The sequence below is a fragment of the Schistocerca americana genome, chromosome 2, assembly GCF_021461395.2.
Source record: "Schistocerca americana isolate TAMUIC-IGC-003095 chromosome 2, iqSchAmer2.1, whole genome shotgun sequence".
Classification (NCBI taxonomy): domain Eukaryota; kingdom Metazoa; phylum Arthropoda; class Insecta; order Orthoptera; family Acrididae; genus Schistocerca; species Schistocerca americana.
The window spans coordinates 254379838-254402400 of NC_060120.1; the positions used below are offsets into that span (position 1 = coordinate 254379838).

Below are 22563 nucleotides of genomic sequence, written 5' to 3' on the forward strand. Positions count from 1 at the left end.
TCTAAACAATTTCAAGTCGTATTCAACTTGGAATCAAAACGCGCCATGTTAGACTAATACTACTGGAAACTTTAGCTGCTTCGGTCATCTCTACGAGACTACTGAAAATAAATATCCTTTACCACTTATAATGTGTCAATTCTGTTGCTCAAAGCGAAATGCTTTCCTGCAGATAACGTGTCATCACTGTAAACCAAATCGGTATGGTCGATACATATCGCTTGCAAGCGTTCTTGATATTATCCATGTTTACTACTACTGTGTCAATTATTTCGACTGCTAACCTTCTCAGTTTCTGAATACTTGCTTCTCTTTCGTTAAAGTTAATTTCAGGCAATTTTGATGAATTTATAAGGCTCTCAGCTTCCACTATGCTTTTCAGTATAATTTCCTCACATCTTAGTCTTTCAACAGCCTAAATGGAGTTTTCAGTTTTGAGTTTACAGCATCTCATGTCCGTGCAGAAATGCGTCCCAGAATGGTTAAAAAGAGGAGCGACTGGCTACATGTTAACTTACTGACAATCAAAGCCATGCACACGAAATATTTCATATTTTTTTCCGACGAGTCCTGCGCCATACCGGCACAACAAGCTATTAATGTTGAAACAAGACAGAATTAAAAAATGGCTCTAAGCACTGTGGGACTTAACATCTGAGGTCATCAGTCCACTAGACTTAGAACTACTTAAACCTAATTAACCTAAGGACATCACACACATCCATGCCCGAGGCAGGATTCGAACCTGCGGCTGTAGCAGCAGCGCGGTTCCGGACTGAAGCGCCTAGAACCGCTCGGTCATATAGGCCGGCCGAGACAGAATAGAGAAGCAAGATACGTTAATGAGGCAATCGCAGTCAACTAGAGATTAGGAACTTTGAGATTTCTGGCGTCATGTAGGTCATCGAAGTCTAGTTCTGTAATACCAGCAAACACAATTACTAAAATTCTGTTGAAACCTGTGAAGTAATTATATCTGTCTGGCAAGGATATGTCTGAGCAACTGGTGTAAAACTTTTTTTTACATTTTGTAATAATTTGCTGATATTGGCATGTATTTTGCAGAACTCTTACCAGTCATTGCACATATATGACGTATTTTTGGAAGTGGAAGCGTTTTTCCGAACTGCTATGTAATTCACTAACCTGTACTATGCTAAAGTGAGCAGAGTCAGGGAATCCTTCGTTGACCATCCTACGTGGTAGAAACAATGATTACCCTTGCCTAGTTCTATTACGATTGAATCTGCGGTATGATATGAACAAAGGTGAATTGAAAACAAACAGCACATACTAATGTCGTGTGGCTGACATGTGAAGCTCTATATAAGTCTGCAGGCTTTCGTGGCCGTTGTCACTGAAGTTAAAATATTCTGGGTTATTAGGCCACGTCATGTTTCTTCTAAAATGAACATTGCTAGAAACGTCAATCATTTTAGAAGAAACATGACGCGGCCTAATAACGCAGAAGATTTTAACTTCATGTGAAGCTCTGTCAACATCTGAATGGAGAATATTGTCAACTCGTCAATACTTGACATCACATGTTCAGTATGTATCGAAAATACTGAGAGTATTTTGAAGACCATCAATAATGCTCATCAATATTTATAGAATTGAAAATACAGCAAATCGCGCCCTCCCACGCTCAATGTATTGACAGTTTGACAATGCTACTGAACGTGTGAGGGCCCTTTTTTGCAACAAAGCATTGGCTATGCTTTGTGCACTCCTGTCTTTGGCTACGTTATAAAACCCTCCGAATCACCCTTGTATTTCTCCTGATTCGCTTTTTCCAAAACGAAAAATTACACTGATTTGACTTCTATTTGATACATCCGTTGTTTTGTCGGCTTGTACTGGCATAAAGGACTTTTTTTAACTTCACTTGAAATTTGTTATTTAACAGCATCTGTAATACAAGTTATTAATCCATTCTGTGTGTCAGAGGAAATGTCTTTCGGATGCCAAATTATCTTTCATATATGGTTCTTCTTCTGCCAGGAAATCCAAAAATTCTAAATAATTTCCTTTAATTACTGACACAGATTGGTCATGAACTGGAAGAGCTAACTCTTGGCATGCTAGAAAGCGGATTGTCGAAACAAGTCTGTTCATTATACTCCTGACCGAGCGAGGTGGCTCAGCGGTTAGACACTGGACTCGCTTTCGGGAGGACGACGGTTCAATCCCGCGTCCGGCCATCCTAATTTAGGTTTTCCGTGATTTCCCTAAATCGCTCTTTCGAAGGGCACGGCCGACTTCCTTCCCCGTCCTTCCCTAATCCGATGAGATCGATGACCTCGCTGTCTTGTCTCCTTCCCCAAAACAACGAACAACCAACCATTATACTTCTGTTTCAATCAACCTTCTCGTTATGTTTCATAGCTTGGAGGCGTGGTGCTTCTGAAAGAGCATGGTCAGCCGATTGTAATTAACAGCTGTTGTGATACGTGAAATGGTACTCCATGCTTTTTAGCCTTTGAAAGGAAATTCTGAAGGCCCTCTTCGCCTACTCCCAGTTTACGCCATTCAAACACGTCATTACCAATTCTAAATTGTAAATAGTAAAAACAAAAAAGTTTTCACCTTACAACTCTGCCACGTAACCGCAGTTGTAAAATGTACCACTGTGACTGAAAATTTCTCACAAATTTTTCACAAGATTTTTTAATAGACAGACTTGCCATCGGCTTTCGTTCACCAGGAATTTATCTTCCACAGGAAGACAAGAGAAGAATGCAAGGTATTCAATTAAAAGAATTCAGTGGCTCTTGTCATGAAATAAACGCGTCCATGACTGTTTGAGGTTGTCAGCAGTACCATGTGTTACAAGACAATACTTTATACATTAGACTATTTACAGTGTTCCTTTCGGCAACACAATGACAAGACAAATGTACGATGACACTTCACTCGTGACAGGGCACACCAAAATATACTTCACCACTTCGTTAATCACTACCAGTACTTACTACATTTTAACTACAAAATTCATGTTCCTGGTTTCACCATAAGCACGTTTAGTACTGTTGGTACGAAAATCTTCAGACACGCTACGAAACTACTGATGCCTGAGATAAGTGAGGATACTAAATTTTAAATCTGAGCAACAATGAAAATACGTAGGCTATTTCCTATCATCCTGCAACGATATCCAATGATCCATTCACATTTATTTTGTAAGAACTATGAATGTTTTCTTGTTGGTTTCTCATTCTCCCCAGCTTGCTGCTAGCGTGCTAGAGGATGCGAAGATAGTGCTCGAAGATAGCTCTCAGGGGAAATGTTTAAACTCAGAAGAATGTTCCTGGAGGCACTGTGTAGCAATTTTGGGCGTGTGAGGTGTCGCATTGTCCTGCTGGAATTTCCCAAGTCAGTCGGAATGCACAATGGACATGAATGGACGCAGGCGATCAGGCAGGATGCTTACATACATGTCACCTGTCACAGTCATACCTAGATGTATCAAGGGTCCCATATCACTCCAACTGCAAACGTCCCACACCATTACAGAGCCTCTACCAGCCTGAACAGTCCGATGCTGACATGCAGAGTCCATGGATTCATGAAGTTGTCTCCATATCTGTACACATACATCTGCTTGATACAATTTGAAATGAGACTCGTCCGACCAGGCAATATGTTTCCAGTCATCAATAGACCAATTTCGGTGTTGACACACCCAGGCAAGTCATAAATCTTTGTGTCGTGCAGTCATCAAGGGTACATGAGTGGGCCTTTGGCTCCAAAAGCCCATATCCATGATGTTTCGTTGAATGGTTTACACACTGACAATTGTTGATGGCCCAGCATGGAAATCTGCAGCAGATTAAGGAAGGGTTGCACTTCTGTCATGTTGCTGATTCTCTTCAGTAATCAGTGGTCCCGTTCTTGCACGGTCTTTTTCCAGCCACAGCGATGTTGGAGATTTGGTGTTTTACTTGATTCCTGATATTTATGGTACACTCGTGAAATGGTCGTACAAGAAAATTCCCACTTTGTAGCTACCACGAAGATTCTATGTCCCATCACTCATGTGCCGCCTATTAAGACTCACTTAAATCTTGATAACCTGCAGTTGTAGCAGCTGTACCCAATCTAACAACTGCGCCAGACAATTATTGTCTTATATAGGTGTTGCCGACTGCCGTGCTCTATTCTGCCTACTTACACCATCTCTGTAGTTAAATATGCATGCCTGTGCCAGTTTCTTTGGCGCTTCAGTGTAGATAACGCTTACATACGGTAGTGGTGCATACATTCATCTTAATATTCTAATTATATTGCATGTTACAATACAGGACAAGTAGATCAGAATTCACTGAGTGAATATAAACATTTATTTACTAAGAAGGCTCTTAACTCCCAATGGAATAGCTTTGGTTCACAAGTTTTCAAAGAATGTGGCAGCTTGTTGAACCATATCTGCCCATTGATTTTAATCTTGTTCTCTACTTGAAGTAATTACCTGTACTACTAGTGTCATAATTATGTGTATCACTGCATTTATTTCTTTTGATTTTACTATTCGGAAAAAATATGACATTTATACAGATACAAGGAATATACTGTTAGATATTTATGTTGGGCAAAGGTTTCATGACAGGACTTTAGTACATGCATTAACTCAATGAACCTTTTCTGTAATACTAATATTCCATTCAGGTGCAGATCTGCTGCACAACCCCACAGCTCTGTTCAAATGGTTCAGATGGCTCTGAGCACTATGGGGCTTAACATCTGAGGTCATCAGGCCCCTAGAACTTAGAACTACTTAAATCTAACTAACCTAAGGACATCACACACATCCATGCCCGAGGCAGGATTCGAATCTGCGACCAGACTGTAGTGCCTAGAACCGCTCGGCCACACCAGCCGGCCCACAGCTCTGTATCATAATTAAGAAAAGGATAAACAGTTCAATTGTAAACAATTTTTAGTGTTTGACTTGGGACTATTTTTGCAGCTGACTTATCAGGTACAAGCTACTGCTGATTTTCTTACACACAGAAGTAATGTGGTTCACCCAATGGAGATTTCTGTCCAAGTGGATGCCAAAAAATTTAATGTTATCTGTTTCTGCTGATGTAATACTACAACCCCATGAGAACCAGTTGTTTAAATGTTAGCATCTGGGATTTAGTAATGGTGTAGAAAATATGTGGTTGCTTCTGTCGCACCCATAGTCGCAGCCGAAATTTGTATGCTAATTAGAAAGCCTTTTTTGACTAGTAATGATGTAGAAAATATGTGGTTGCTTCTGTCACACCCACAGTCGCAGCTGAAATTTGTATGTTAATTAGAAAGCCTTTTTTAACTAATGGTGAATAAATGTTTTTATTCAAGGAAATGAATAATGTTTGAGTAAATATTTTTATTTATCTTTCATGAATAACAATTTTCATCTTTATTCATTATCATTCAAATAAATTTTCTCCAAGTTCATAAGCAACTGACATTAATGTCAAAGGAATGTTGCACTGTTGTATTAAAACAACATCATTTCATGAACAAGAGGTGCAATGTAATAGGCCCAGTTGTAGCAGCACATCTCTAATGAACACCACATAATGTGCCCCCTGCCACATGAGGCGATGGTAAATGAGGTCTTGTTAGTTGATTTTGTAGAACTGGAGCCCACAAAGCAATAGAGAATCATTGCTGGTGATCTGAGACAAGCATAATTCCAGATATGACTACTGCAGCATTAGAAAACGTGGTTGAAGCACAACTAAGATTTGTAAGAATTTGGGCATTGCACACTACTGCACTGCATAACCCATTGAGAGTACTGAGCTCTAGGTTTAAAATCATTTGGCTCCATTGTTTGCATGGGTTGCTATTGGCAAGTATGTAAACTGTTGCTCCACACCAGTGCTTTATGCACAGTATTCTTCAAAATATATGTTTCACAATCAAGTTGATATGTGCTTCTTGATGAATCTGTTCCCACATGATCCAAAACAATCTCGTGAAATTCTGGAATGTGAGTCATTATTCATTGAGAAACACTGTGTCTCATAAAATCTTATTGAACAAACTGCAATTCTATGGCTTTACAGGAAGTGCTCTGGAATTGATAAAATCTTATCTAAGTAATAGAGTGCAGAAGGTGGTTTTTAATGGTGCAGAATCAGATTACTTACCTGTGGGCATGGGTGTCCCACAAGGTTCTGTACTTGGCCCAATTCTATTTATTATTTATACACTCCTGGAAATGGAAAAAAAGAACACATTGACACCGGTGTGTCAGACCCACCATACTTGCTCCAGACACTGCGAGAGGGCTGTACAAGCAATGATCACACGCACGGCACAGCGGACACACCAGGAATCGCGGTGTTGGCCGTCGAATGGCGCTAGCTGCGCAGCATTTGTGCACCGCCCGCCGTCAGTGTCAGCCAGTTTGCCGTGGCATACGGAGCTCCATCGCAGTCTTTAACACTGGTAGCATGCCGCGACAGTGTGGACGTGAACCGTATGTGCAGTTGACGGACTTTGAGCGAGGGCGTATAGTGGGCATGCGGGAGGCCGGGTGGACGTACCGCCAAATTGCTCAACACGTGGGGCGTGAGGTCTCCACAGTACATTGATGTTGTCACCAGTGGTCGGCGGAAGGTGCACGTGCCCGTCGACCTGGGACCGGACCGCAGCGACACACGGATGCACGCCAAGACCGTAGGATCCTACGCAGTGCCGTAGGGGACCGCACCGCCACTTCCCAGCAAATTAGAGGCACTGTTGCTCCTGGGGTATCGGCGAGGACCATTCGCAACCGTCTCCATGAAGCTGGGCTATGGTCCCGCACACCGTTAGGCCGTCTTCCGCCCATGCCCCAACATCGTGCAGCCCGCCTCCAGTGGTGTCGTGACAGGCGTGAATGGAGGGACGAATGGAGACGTGTCGTCTTCAGCGATGAGAGTCGCTTCTGCCTTGGTGCCAATGATGGTCGTATGCGTGTTTGGCGCCGTGCAGGTGAGCGCCACAATCAGGACTGCAAACGACCAAGGCACACAGGGCCAACACCCGGCATCATGGTGTGGGGAGCGATCTCCTACACTGGCCGTACACCACTGGTGATCGTCGAGGGGACACTGAATAGTGCACGGTACATCCAAACCGTCATCGAACCCATCGTTCTACCATTCCTAGACTGGCAAGGGAAATTGCTGTTCCAACAGGACAATGCACGTCCGCATGTATCCCGTGCCACCCAACGTGCTCTAGAAGGTGTAAGTCAACTACCCTGGCCAGCAAGATCTCCGGATCTGTCCCCCATTGAGCATGTTTGGGACTGGATGAAGCGTCGTCTCACGCGGTCTGCACGTCCAGCACGAACGCTGGTCCAACTGAGGCGCCAGGTGGAAATGGCATGGCAAGCCGTTCCACAGGACTACATCCAGCATCTCTACGATCGTCTCCATGGGAGAATAGCAGCCTGCATTGCTGCGAAAGGTGGATATACACTGTACTAGTGCCGACATTGTGCATGCTCTGTTGCCTGTGTCTATGTGCCTGTGGTTCTGTCAGTGTGATCATGTGATGTATCTGACCCCAGGAATGTGTCAATAAAGTTTCCCCTTCCTGGGACAATGAATTCACGGTGTTCTTATTTCAGTTTCCAGGAGTGCATAAATGACTTACCATGTAACATAGTTGGGCCGTCAACTAGGACTTACTTATTTGCAGATGATCTTGGAGTCTGTATAATTGCAGAAACAGCATAGAAGGTGAAATATGAAGAAGACCAGTGCACTGTCAAAGTTGAAAATTGGTGTAAAGCTAATTCCCTTTGTATCAACCGAAAAAAAATACAAGACTTGTATGTATCGTGGAATAATAACACTGAACTTGAGCAGAGCTCAAATGCTGTTAATTTCCTTGGAATCTCAATCGATTCAAAATTATCCTGGGGTAGTGATATAGAAAAAGTGGAAAACAGCATTAGCAAAGGAATATTTGCTCTAAGGAAGCTGCGTCTTTGTCTAAACGTGCCAGTACTTAAAGTGGTTTATTTTGCTTTAATACACAGTCACATTTCCTATGGTACAATACTATGGGGACATCAAAGCAAGGCAGCTAATGTCTTCAAACTACAAAAGATGGCAATAAGACTGATATGTAGCTTGGCACCCAGAGCTCACTGTAGGCCAAGCTTTAAAAAATTACAGATTATGACCCTGCCATCAATATTTATACTACAGTGTGTAATGCATATTAAGGAAAACAAGTTATCAACAGTATGACATGTAACATAATTATAACACAAGAAACAAGGAGGACCTAGTTTCTTTCCGATGTAACTATAAAAAAACACAAAATGCTTCTTATACAAGTCCATAAAATTTTTTAATGCCATACCCCAACATATCAGGGATCTTCCAATTCAACAATTAAAAAAAAAGAAAAAGTAAAAGAATTTCTTATTGAGCTCAGCACTTATGAAACTGATGAATTTTTAAGGGAGGCAAAGAATATGGTATGACTACACTTTGTGATCAGTTTTTATATACTTCTATATATGAGTAAGTCTGTAATTGGCTAAATTTACTATGCAATATCAATTTGTACCAGAAGTTTCTCTGTTTTGTTTTTGTGTGAAGGTACCATAATTATTTGTGTAATATTTATATTGTGTAATATTTTTCTTGTTTTTGTAATTATTTGTGTAACATTTATACTATGTAATATTGACTTTTGTAATGCCTCAGATGATCTATGAGGTCTCTACAACAATAAAAATCAATTAATCAATCAATCAAAACTTGATCAGTTCTCCGCAATCAGAATGACCCAGTTTCTATCCACAGCAAAAAATGACCTCCAATTTGAATGATACAAAACTTTTATCTGTATATTTATTCAGTTATCTTGGCACTACATCCTATTGTACCATACACCAAAAGATGTCTGTTAAGTCCCTGTATTGAGCAATAGCCTGTCTTTGAGAATCAGTCAGGGAATGTAATTTGCACCATGGACACATCACAGGCAATATATCACAGCCGAATTCTATGTGGCACACAGTAGTCTGTCATGAAACGTAAGCAGCTTACTAGCACATACCTCACACACATTACAAATTCAAGACCGTGCACTCTCTGAAATATTAATTTTCAAGCATTAATTTGATGTCTCAAAATGTTCAGTTTATGATCCTCTGTCATTTGTATAATTGTGTTCCTAATAGCTTGAGACACACTGTATGGTGAGGTAATGAAATTTTGGTTGTAAGCCATACCTTGTATGGGGCTATCCATCATCTTATCTAGGAAATATATAAGTGTGACTTCCCAGTCATTAATTTAAAGCTCAGTGTTAGTTGATGTTTGTCAGAACTTCAGTACATTTGAGGTAATCACACATATGCATCAAAGAATTTGAAACTACAGGTATTTTACTGCTTTCTTTGAACTGATAGATGTAAGCAACACATTTTGGAAAAAGTAACAAATTGATGTTTTTTGAAAGGTGGATTTCGATCAGCACACAAGTAAATAAACTTCAATAAATGTATTACTAAAACAACAGTTTCTTTAATCATATTTTTCATATAAACAAATACAAAAATATCAATAAATTCTTTGTAGACATAAATCTCTTTTCAAAAGAGAATACAACAGGCTTACTCATAAGCTGAGAAAAATCTCAGAGAGCATTTAAAGTCATTTAACTAGTACAAAGTTTGTAATAAGATCGCATTACACAGCAAGATGTTACACGGAATCTTTGCTTAGAGAGTGTTTTAATGAGATGAGTAGCCATCTTCCTGGTGACTCATGATGTTCAATATTCCTGTGTTGTTTTAGTATATTTTCTAGTAATTCGGTTGAGAGGCAGTTGTTTTAGATGACAGCTTCTGTTTGGAATGCAAATAATGAGGTCACAAGTGCAACTGTAGCAGTAGCAACAGCTGCAAATCTTCCAAGGCTGGGCTGGAGCTGATCGATCCACAAATCACTAAGTCTGAACCGTGGCACCTGTACTTCAGTGTTTCGTGGAGCCTTTGTCTGTTGCACTTTGTTACTGGATATGAGTCCCTCAGCAGCTAGGATCTGTATCAAAATTGTATTTTTTAAATGTACAACAGTCACAATCAAAGATGACAGTTTTATTGAAAGTGGAAGCCACATTTCAAAGCAGTCTTCTCAATTTTTTGCAGCATCTCAGTATGTCATGACTTGTATATGAAAAAGTTACTAAATACTACAATATTTCCAAATAAACAGCACTGATTATTATAAAAATCAACTGCAATATCCAAAAGATATAAAAGATAACAATAAAGAACATTCCCTGCACTAAATACCATTTACTTATCTTCAATAGCAGTTCATCAGATAGTCAAATATTATATAACCATTTTCATCTAATTTAATTGTGAATTTAAATTATATCCTACATAATTATATCCTTCATAATGTTTTATCAGCCTAATTTACTGGGCCACTGATTTTCATTTCAATAGCCACTGAAAGAAATGGACACACTAAGATAGTTGAGAGCCAGAAAAGATGAGAAAAATTTTCAGTGTCTGAAAACTGGAGACATTTTGTTTGGAAATCTCTTCAAGCATACCAATTACAGGTACCAATTATTTGAACTGTGGAAAATTTTGTATACTGTTTATTTAACATGCTCATATCTTAGTCACTGTTTAAGGATATGTAACACTCATCACAGCCAGTCCCCCTCTCCCTTTTCATCCAATCTCATACAGGTAAGACAACACTTTTTTCTAAGAAAACTTCATTTCTGCTGAATACAGGGTGAATCCATCATGGTATTACAAACTTTATGGGATGATAGAAAAGAGTAAATACATCAATTTGATGTCAGGGGTCCTGGTCTATAAACAACCAACACAAAAGGTATAAGTGAAAATCTGACAGTCAATCTCTTCTATTGCAAGCTATTTACTTTCCATATCTGTGGAGGATATAGTATGGACCAAAACTAGAAAAAAAAGTGTGCAGTAAACATGGGATCTAAAGTACATACCTTAAGAGGTATGGGCACTTGTTCAGTAAAAGAAGTGCTTTCACAGTCGAAAAGATGAACAAATGCTCAAAGCTCTTAAGGGAGGCACTTTAGAGCCATGTCTATTGCACAGTTTTTTCCCTTCTTTCGGTCCATACTATATCCTCCCCAGATATGGAAAGCAAAGAGCTTGCAATAGAATAGACTGACTGACTCAGATTTTCACTTATAACTTCTGAGTTGGTTGTTTCCAGACCAGGACCCCTTACATCAGGTTGATATAATTACCCTTCTCCTACTATTACTAAACATTTCATTAACTTTTATGGGTTTCCTCCAGCCATTGCTTGAAGAGTAGATTTTTTTTTTTTGTCTATCCACTTATATCATATTTTCAGAAAGTGATTATTTTTGTTAACATATTACCCATAAAAGTTTGTAACATCATCACAAGTAAAGGGTGAAGAGGAATTAACTGATGGCTAACCTGAGTAGCAGCACGCTCTCCGGCTTCCACTGCTCCACTCATGTAACCAGTCCATTCAAGGGCTGTTTCTGTCCCAGCAAGAAAAATGCGGGAACCAATTGGTTCTCTAAGTGCAGGGCCATAGCGGGTCAGTGAACCAGGTGGAAAGTAGCAAGTGTAGCAGCCTCCAATGTACTGTTCCTCACTCCACATTTTATCTACATAATGTGCAGGCTGAAACACGCAAATAAAAAAGTCACTTTTTGTTGCAGTGTATTCATATGTATGTGCTGCTGCAAAATACTATACTAGGTAAACTATTACACAAAATATGCTCACTTTTTAATAACACAAGAAAATAATATCCAAGTAATATAATGGTCTTAGTATCTACTAACATTTTATATGAAGCTGTTACTTACATAACTGGTATCAACAAAAATATTCTTGGAAGGAAAATCCTAATAAGCACCATAGAGCTTCTAGTGAAAAAACAAAACTGTACATTCTCCCCACGACCAAATTAGTGAATTAACATTCAGCATGGAGCTAATATTATTAGGCAACATATCTCTTTTCTGTATAATTTTAAAAGAGAAATGCAGTCTTGCAATAGAACTGTAAGTTTTCCATTTTCATCGTCTGTTATGTTTATTTTTGTAGCCATGGCAGAATTGTTTTTACATGCAGAAAGAGAATACAGCTGTTTCAATTGAAGGGATTGACTAAGAATCAGAAACACCAACAAAATGACTTCTTTTATCAAGACATATGTGATATTAAAATATGAACTTACTGTCTGTAATGGAAAACTTGTAGTATGTGATCTTTCAGGCAAAGGGACAGTTTACAAATTTTTGGGGTTTGCAGTTGAGTTGTTATTTTCTTTAAATAATATTTCAACAACTTTCATAGATCCAGTATGAAATTTTCACTTTGCAGCAGAGTGTGCGCTGATATGAAACTTCTTAGCAGATTAACACTGTGTGCCAGACCGAGATTTGCCACGTGCCCTTGAAACACAAAGATCTCACATTCGGATCTCAGTCTGACACAGTTGTAATCCGCCAGGAAGTTACATATCAGCATACACTCTGCTGCAGAGTGAAAATTTCATTCTGGAAACAACCCCCTGGCTGTGGCTAAGCCATGTCTCCGCAGTTCCTTTCTTCCAGGAGTGCTAGTCCCACAAGTTTCGCAGGAGAGCTTCTGTAAAGTTTGGAAGGTAGGAGATGATGTAGTGGTGGAATTAATTATGTAGCTTAGTTGGTAGATCAATGTGAAAGGCAAAGGCCCTGAGTTCAAGTCTCAGTCCGAAAAACAGTTTTAATATGCTGGGAAGTTTCAACTTTGTTATGTGTCTTTCAGAGGTCTTGCAGATTTCGTTTCTCATCATTTAGACTGTAATTAAACTGGGAATGAATCTCACTGTATGTTGCCAAAGTGATTGTCTCCTGGTGCCATTAAAGAATAAAAGTCTCTTACTGCAAATCCATATACTTGTAAAACACCAAGTAACATGCTACAAAATAGAAACCATGTTATGGGTTCAACAAAGGCCAAAAGCCTGTGTGCATACTCATTAAAAATACTGCTAATGAGAGAAAGGTAGATACTGGAAACACGAAAGATTGTGGTGGGCTTCCATTCTGAATGAACTTCACAGAAGCTGTGAAAAGGCAGCATGTATAAACTTCTATTCATGAGCATACACAAACTGAACCGGCAGTGTCAGATATGTGAATAACAGGGGCCTAGTGTCAGTTTCAGATGAGGTAACTTTAAATGATATTGTTGTTAACTGTTACAAAATAACTAAGTAAAAACTTACTATCAGAGCTTCCTCAGATTTGTAAAACTTTGCCAAAGACAAACAGACAGCAGTCTTCCTTCCTTCTAAACTCATTTTAGACAGTTTTATGGCTTGGTCACCATATATGAAGCAAATAAGGCCACACAGAGTAACTCCAGGTTTAATATCTTCCAGGACATGGCTTACTATTTCAATGCCATCACCACAAGTTACAAAGCCACTGTAACCTACAAAAATCAAAGGCATTTCTGAAATAGTGTGATTCATTGATTTGTTCATACAAGACAATGACTTCAGTCATTTGACTTTAATGTAACATGGGTCCATTTTCATTATTAATACAAAAAAACTCATATTTTATAAAATTCTTTTCATACCTTGGTTAATCCAGAACTGTTTTTCATAGAAAACTAAACACTTCATCACCAATCCCATTGGAATCCTCTGCAATAGCCCATTTCTTAATGGTGGCAGTGGTGGATCAAAGTGAATCTTCATCTATAATTTACAACAAGTTTTCATTAACCAGTTTGTGTTACTATCTTCGTAGTGGGGGTGATATTGTTTTTACAGCAAGAACATATCTTAATGTGATTAATAATCATATTACATGTCAAATGTACCTGCACTGATGGTGGTGTGGCAAGTATCACATAGGAACCGACAAATTCCTTGCCCTGTAAGGTCTGTACTTTGACAGTGTTTCCATGGTACTCAACTTTTACAACTGGGCAGTTCAGGTGTATGCAACCTGTAGTGCACAAAAACATTTTACTGTAAAAAAGGAAATCATACGATTAACAAAAAATTCAATTATAGAATGACTTATGAGAGTGCTGCATACCTTCTAGCTTCTGTGCTAGCTTAATGCTAATTTGTTGAGTGCCACCCTGGATCCTGTTCTCCTGAGCACCATCTTTAATGCTCCACAGGCTGTCCATGCCCTTTCCTTGGTGCATGTACCACAAATAATACAACAAGGAGATCTCATAGGCATCAGCTGTGTTGTTAAACTGACATATTGATTCAAGGAATTCAACTGCATCTCTGCAACACAAGTAACTTTATCAATTAACTCTCATTGTGTCTTAATATATACATTTGTAAGATACAGCCTCTTTTCCTATCTCCTACTATTGCAATGTATGTGCATATTTGTTGACTCAGAAATCTTTATTGTTGTTGTTGTTGTCTTCAGTCCTGAGACTGGTTTGATGCAGCTCTCCATGCTACTCTATCCTGTGCAAGCTTCTTCATCTCCCAGTACCTACTGCAACCTACATCCTTCTGAATCTGCTTAGTGTATTCATCTCTTGGTCTCCCTCTACAATTTTTATCCTCCACGCTGCCCTCCAATGCTAAATTTGTGATCCCTTGATGCCTCAGAACATGTCCTATCAACCAATCCCTTCTTCTTGTCAAGTTGTGCCACAAACTCCTCTTCTCCCCAATTCTATTCAAAACCTCCTCATTAGTTATGTGATCTACCCATCTAATCTTCAGCATTCTTCTGTAGCACCACATTTCAAAAGCTTCTATTCTCTTCTTGTCCAAACTATTTATCGTTCATGTTTCACTTCCATACATGGCTACACTCCATACAAATACTTTCAGAAACGACTTCCTTACACTTAAATCTATACTTGATGTTAATAAATTTCTCTTCTTCAGAAACGCTTTCCTTGCCATTGCCAGTCTACATTTTATATCCTCTCTACTTCGACCATCATCAGTTATTTTGCTCCCCAAATAGCAAAACTCCTTTACTACTTTAAGTGTCTCATTTCTTAATCTAATTCCCTCAGCATCACCCGACTTAATTTAACTACATTCCATTATCCTCATTTTGCTTTTGTTGATGTTCATCTTATATTCTCCTTTCCAGACTTTATTAGGTACAAATATTGTTACAAGTACCACAGAAACTATAACAGTTATTACAGCATTACTATACACTTTCCAAACATTAAGAGCCAAGTGATAGTCACTGAGATATTTAATTATGGGCATACATAAGATGTGTGTACTTCACTACAAAAATGTCCTGAAGCAGTAAGACAAACATGAAAGCAGCCGTGTCATTTACCATCTCTGCTGCAGACACTGTACAACTTTTTATGCTGATGTGATGACCAACCAGCTGTCCACAGGGATGAATGGCCACCACCAAATTGTTACCAAGAACAACATGCAGTTCAGCAAAAAATGCTCAGTTTCAATGGCTGTTTCAGAACACTGGTCATTCGGATCCTCCCATCCACCATCAGCTTCTCTGAACTAAACAGATGGGAATTATCCTTGCAACACATCCTTCGCACTGTTATTGTCCTGGCCGCAATCTCCAGTAACCCACTGTCCCCATGCCCTCAACCCAAGATTTTCCCCTTTGTCCATCCTGTCACCCCTTGCAATTCATGTCAGCATGCCACCTTCAAGACGTGTCGCTCCCTACTGGCTGTGACAGCCATGAATCATGTACCTACCTCATGTACCTGCTATCTCTCCCTCCTGGATTTCTAGCCAGCAAACCGGCTGCCTCCCTCAGAACTGCTAACCGCTCAACCCCAAGGCCGCTCCCTACTTCCCACCTTTCTCTCCCTTTACCCATACCTTTCACCTTTAATACCTTTTACCTTTAATACACAACCCCCACCACAACCTAGTCTACCTACTGAAATGCAGCTGTGTGTGTGTGTGTGTGTGTGTGTGTGTGTGTGTGTTTTCTACTTTACCTTGGAAAAGGATTACTCCGAAAGCTAGCAAGTTTTCTTTCTTATGTATGTGCCTATCAACAACTTAAAGCTTCTGCTTTTTGGTGAGTGGTCTCCTTTAATTCAAAAGTAGTTACATTCTACAAGAACTTTCCTACAACCATTTATAGCCACATTTGGTCTTTTCAAACAGCGAATTTGCTTAGAATGTCTTCAATGCTAGCAGGACTCTAAACATTACAGCAAACAATATTGACAATAATAGGCAGTTACAGATACTACTTTGGCAAATTTTCTTATCAGGATGACATCTACAATATCTGCTCCAGCCACTGAACATTTCAGTACTCTGCAAAAACTTGAATGCAAATGTTTTTCGAGCAATGTCTTTCATTTATGGCAGTAGTTTTAATACACGATGACTGCAATGTAGATGCAATTTTGATGCTACATAATTTGAAGCTGTGATATTTGGGAAGTTTCTGGCTATTCTAGGACATTCTTACATCATGATAATCCCATAGGAATGTTTTTGTTATTAGCCTTATCGTGTGTTTCAGTGTTTGTGACCCATGTAATGGAAACTTACAGAAAAGACATGTAGCTAAAGAAACTGACTGGAAATTGTGGTGTTAAAAGGACACCAACATTATACAATGTCATGACAGTAAACATTAGTATATTGCTGAACAAAAATGTTCTCTTCTGCCAAAAGCATAAAGAAAATTGTGTAATGGTGCCCTAATGTTGTCTTGATTATAAGAAGTGGCAGTCAATGTAATTCTCATTAAAAATGAGTATCATGAATTTAAAAATGGGAGATGATAGATAATGCATTTCAGAAATGTTCAAGAATGAGTGTTTCTCAATCTATAGTGGCAAAATGCTCTGATATCTAATGACAGGAGACACCTACTAATTTAAGATTTTTAATTGTTTGAAGAATTACAGAAACCAGCAACTTTTTATGTAGCTTTATTTGTGACAGGGTGTGTTTTGGCTTTTAATCCAATCTTCATCAATGTTATCTTTTTATCAACTGTATTTTCAACATTGCAGCTGTCTTTCAGTTTGTAACTTGTATCTCCTTGTTTTGACATATTTTGAGCTTTAATGATGCACTGACTGTGTGGCTGACTTACAAGCCATGTAGTTACAGTTGCCCAAAATGTTTCTCAGCACAAATAAAGTTATATAAAATTGGCTGGCAGCTGTAATTATTCAAGCTATTTAATCCATGGCCACAGAGCTCAACTATCATCATCATGCATAAATTAATGTATGATTTCTATATTTGAATTTTATTCTAAATTGTGGCATTTTATGATAAGTGGATACAGTTATAACTTGAAAAATTAGCTAGTTCAGGAACAAAGCTTTTATCACAATATTTAATAATTTAGAAATATTATAGACCTTGTCCAGCAGTGCTTGCGAAGATATTCACGCACAGTTATTGCATCCCACTCTTGTGCAAGGGGAGCATTCCAAGGTTTGTCTGTTGGTACTTGGCGACACAATTTGTCCATACGGCGCACCATTCGAACTACATCCCATGCTGCCAAGGGATTACTCTTCCAGAATGTGGGCCATGGTCCATTATATTGGCAGTGCCGGCCCTGAAACAAAAGTCTATATGGTAATTTGCTCTTTGAGAACTAAATAATTTACTTTGACATATCATTGTTCAATGAAATAGCTCAGGTAATATCGTGGCAGTGTGTTTATAATTTAAATTATCCATTTGAAATTCCAGATCTTTATCTTTCTTCATCTTGAAGCAATTAATAGCTTAAGAAACATGAGAAAGTGGAACCACATAATTGGAAAGGGCATCAAATTGCAAAACAGTTTATATATCGTTATATAGTCCATAAAACAATTTATGGATATGCCTTTGATTTTTATTATAAACTTCAACACATCTTTTGATGATTACACCAAGTTAAGGTCTGCAGGAGGTATGTATTTACGAGTCCACTAATATGTGTATTCATGTTTGAGATTTTCTCTGGCTGTGCCAGCTGTAGGACTTCTTGCTAAGTTTCTCCCAGACAATGACATACAAAGAATGTTATTAAAACTAATATCTTAAAAAAAGATTGGATAGCACTAGTGCATGTCTCTAATAAGAATGAAGTTCATAGAAATTCTGAGAAAATATAGGTGAGTAACAACTACCAAGCAGAATGAGGAATTCACTCTACAAAAAGATGTACATTGAAATGTACCTTGTAGGTGGGTCTTTTGCAAGTAACACGCTATGACTGCACCATCTGAGCATGTACTTTGGATTACTCAAAGCTTCAGTCTGCTAGTACCTGTAAAAATCCCGAGAAACTCTCAATAGAGAGGAAGTGCAAAGTAGCAGATAGGCATGTAATCTAAGTATTGGGCAGGAGAATGCCTTTTCTTCATCAAAGTGTACCACACACATGCATGAGTGCACACATGCTCTCTCTCTCTCTCTCTCTCTCACACACACACACACACACACACACACACACACACACACACACACACCCTCTTGATATGGCTGCCTGACTGAGCATTGGTAGTGTGTAGTTGTGTTTATCATTTTTGTGTGCTCTGATGAAGGCTGCAAGTTCCCAAAGCTGAGCTGGTTTTTTCAATAACTTATTCAAGTGTCTCTGTTTCTCACATTGATGGAACTGTCAAATAACATATTCTGAGCCACACTGAAAGGCATGTAAGCTTATAAAGTCTGTGAAAAAGTAGTAGGGATAACTGGGTACCACAAAACAATTTCGCAATAACTCACTAAAATAAATTCATTATAATGCTTATATTCCTCTTTGAAAGAAGATATTTTGCTTAAACATATATTTTAAGTCACTATTATTTAAACATTTCCACATTCCACACCACTTGTAACCCAGTTCATATCAGAAAGGAAGATTAGAGTTTAACAGCCTGTTGATAATGAAGTCATTAGAGACAGAGTTTAACAGATAAGCAAGGGATAACTATGGCCTCAATATTTTTCCCCTGGTGGCAAGCAGATCTACTGTGTGGATTAATGATGATGGCAACCTCTTGGTTAAGTATTTTGGAGGTTCCATTTGGATCTCCGGCAGGGACTACTCAGGAGGATGTTACCTTCAGGGCAAACAAAACTGGCATTCTATGGGTCGACAGTAAGCAGGTTCAAAAGGTTGTAGGTTGTGGTACCTATTCAGAGATGAAGAGTCAGCATAAGAGCTGCATCAAACCAGTCTCCAGACTAAAAAAGAGAACATAATAAAAGAAATATATCTGAATTACTAAAGTAGCATGATATTAAAATTATTGGCTTATAGTACAGAAAAGACAAGGTCAAATCATGGTCATGTTATGGGTTAATTACTTTCCCTGTAACTTCAAATATTGCTCTCATGGCATACAAGGATGTTTCCATAAGGAACATATTCTAAGTTTTTCTCCATTTACTGTTTTAACTTTTTTTTTAAATTCTGCGTCTCCCATTGGGATGCTAAGCCACATATATATTTTTATTCCACACCATCTGTAACCCAGTTCACATAAGTATATAATTTGAACTTGTCTTTTTGTACTATAAGCCAATAATTTAAATACCAAGCTAGTTTATTCACTCAAACATATTTCTTTCATTATGTTCCCTTTTAGACTATCTATGAAAACCATTTTAAAAAAGAAAGAAACATGCTATATCACTGTTGCCTATCTCTAGGAGCATTGTTGAGTGCTGCACAAATGTCACCTACTTCAGTTCAATGAAAGTAAAAAAGCAGGTGTTTTGCTAAAAATTTATGGATATGGCTAGATCTGCTAACAGATAATAATTTCAGCTTTCATGACAACACAGGTTTGAAAGTGTCAACAAGTAATGCAGAAAAAAGGAGAAGACAGCAAAATCTGATGAAGAAGTCAGTTGCCACACTGAACGCAGAAGACCTTCATCTTGTTTCCTGAATAATATGAACACTTCTTCCTGTCTAGTAACAGCCACAAGGTTCTGTCCACATTTACAGCACTGACATTACATTTTCCTCATGTTTCAGGAAACACAATGCTTCCAATTACAATGAATTCCATTTCTATCCCTGTGGGACAAAATATGAATGTGATCACCACAATCAACAAACACTGTTGATCCTTAACACTAACCTTGCTATAATGCACTCTGTCTAGTGCATCAAGACATGGTATTAGCTCACATCCAAGTTCTTTGATCAGTTTCATGATATGTGTTTGTGTTGGGCCAACAAATGATGCTCCAAGATCAGCCCACCCATAGTCCTTGTCACTCCCTTCATGTTCTGTAGAAGGGGTGAGCGTGAATGTTCGGCCACCGACTCTATCTAAAGCTTCCAGAACTGTCACCTCAATTCCTCGTTTATGTAATTCAAGTGCTGCAGCCAGTCCTGTAATGAATATTTTCTTTTTATAAATCATTTTAAAGCGAACTCTATAGGAATAAAGCTTAGCAAAATAACACCAGAAAAAATTCTTAATATGTGACTTCTGAGTTGTAGAGATTTGAGATGTCAAACCAGGAAATTAAAATAAACATTCATGTATCCTCTTTATTTTGTGGTTGTTCTGGTAAACTCCTGAAACAATGGATTTTTTAAAAGATTTGTTAATAATTCCTTACCACTTAGTCCTGCTCCAATAACAACAACGTTAACTTTGTCTGATCTGGCCATTGTACCCTTTCTGCAAGCACCTGTTAACTGAAGTGGCTCTAAATGCTGTTGGTAATACTTTATATAGGTACCTCTGTTTACAAAAGCACAAAATGACAAACATCTTTCTGAAGAAAAACAAAATGTAAATGACAAACATTGTTGACAGGAAAGAATGAGATGAAGGGGAGGGGAAGGGGAGATGGCACATGCGGGGAGAGAGAGAGAGAGAGAGAGAGAGAGAGAGAGAGAGAGAGAGAGAGTGTGTGTGTGAGAGAGTGAGAGAGAGAGAGGGGGAGAGAGAGAGAGAGAGAGAGAGAGAGAGAGAGAGAGAGAGAGAGAGACTATCTTATCAGAAAATAAATATGAACTTGTTGGCACATGTGTTTGCATGCCCCCAGTCAGATTTTGCAAACAATTAGTTTCTTTCATAACAAACACCTTCCTTGTTTTGATGCTCATATATCTCAGAAAGTACATATCAATGTTACTGAAGAAACTATTTTTAATCCCAGAGAAATTGTAATTACAGACCATTAAAAAATTTGGTTAAGATGGAAGCACATTTTGACATTTTAGCTGGATTTACTGCTGTAGACCATTTATCCTTCATATTCTGTAGATCCCAACAAGAAAGAGAACATTTAGGGATTTGGAACAGGTAAAATTATATGTTAATGTAAGTCAAAAAGTTAATCTGTACATTGTAAAACACAAAAACCACTATTATTATGCTAAATACTATTAGGGGGCATATGCTACATTGAATCAAGTAAATTAGAAAGAAAAATGCTATTTCTACTTCCTCAGTTATATTAAACAGCTGCTGTTTATCACCTATTGGTAACTCAACACTTACTTGATTGGAAGAAAACAGTTAGTTAATTTCATGTTTCATGGGTCATTTGCATGATTAATTGTAATGATGTGAAAAGAGTCATTTTACACTCACATCACAAATTAATTTGTAAATATGGCTACATACTGGACATTAATAAGACTTTTTGTTTTCATTTGAATATTATTATTAGTGAATTCTCCCAATAAATGGAAGACATTAAGCAAATGACTCAGTCAGCTTCTTTTTAGGTTCTTCTTGTTGTTCCAATAGGCTTTCATTCTTTCCGAGAAGGCTTGGTTACATTCTTCTGACCTCTTTGGTCTGGACTGTTTTTGTTCGGTTGCTCTGATGTAACTTCTTGTTTGTCTACTTTGCATCTGAATTTCTCTCTGTCGAAAATGTTGGTTGGTCTTATGTTTGCATTGTTGAGATCCTTTTGAATTTTATTCAGCTCATGTGTCAAGTTCTTAAGTGAAGTTTCATAGTTTATTATCCTATTTTTGATTCAGTATTATTATTACTACATTATTATTATTATTATTAAGTATATAGATGTAAGTTAGTAATTCCTACTCTCCAATCATTACAACAATGGAAATTCCGCTATAGAATAGAAGGAGTTCTCAAGGAAAAAATTTTTCCGTTCATTTCCAAATTTTACTTTCCTGTCCGTCATACATTTTATATCACTGGGTAAGTTAAGAAACAACTTCACTGCAGCATTGTGCACTCCTTTCTGTCCTAAAGACAACCTTAATGTGGAGTAGTGAATGTGATTTTTCCTTCTGGTATTGTAATTATGTACATAATTGTTCTTTTTGAACTAGAGTGGATTATCACAACAAAGTTCAGGAGGGAATAAATATAGCGTGATGCAGTAGTCAGGATGCCCAAATCCTTAAACACATGTCTACAAGATGATCATGGGTGAGCATCACATATTTAGGTTTCCCAAATTTTGTGAGACCAGCCCAGGACACGTATCCCTACTAGAATAACTTCATTTATAGGCACACTAATTGATAATACAGGGTGTACATAAAGTCTGGGAACAATTTTAATTATTTATTACACAAGAA

At 38.2% G+C, this 22563-nt stretch overlaps 1 protein-coding gene across 1 annotated transcript; it reads right to left on the minus strand.

The window, feature by feature from the left end:
• Nucleotides 1-9515: 9515 nt before the first annotated feature.
• On the minus strand, nucleotides 9516-20700 carry LOC124595707 (amine oxidase [flavin-containing]-like). Its single transcript, XM_047134573.1, has 9 exons — nucleotides 20613-20700; nucleotides 20123-20379; nucleotides 17390-17592; nucleotides 14107-14309; nucleotides 13886-14013; nucleotides 13640-13760; nucleotides 13281-13489; nucleotides 11471-11683; nucleotides 9516-10058 (listed from the first exon to the last, which is right to left on the minus strand). The coding sequence occupies exons 1-9, from the start codon at nucleotides 20662-20664 to the stop codon at nucleotides 9849-9851; spliced, it is 1596 nt and encodes a 531-aa protein (XP_046990529.1). The 5' UTR covers nucleotides 20665-20700; the 3' UTR covers nucleotides 9516-9848.
• Nucleotides 20701-22563: the final 1863 nt, after the last annotated feature.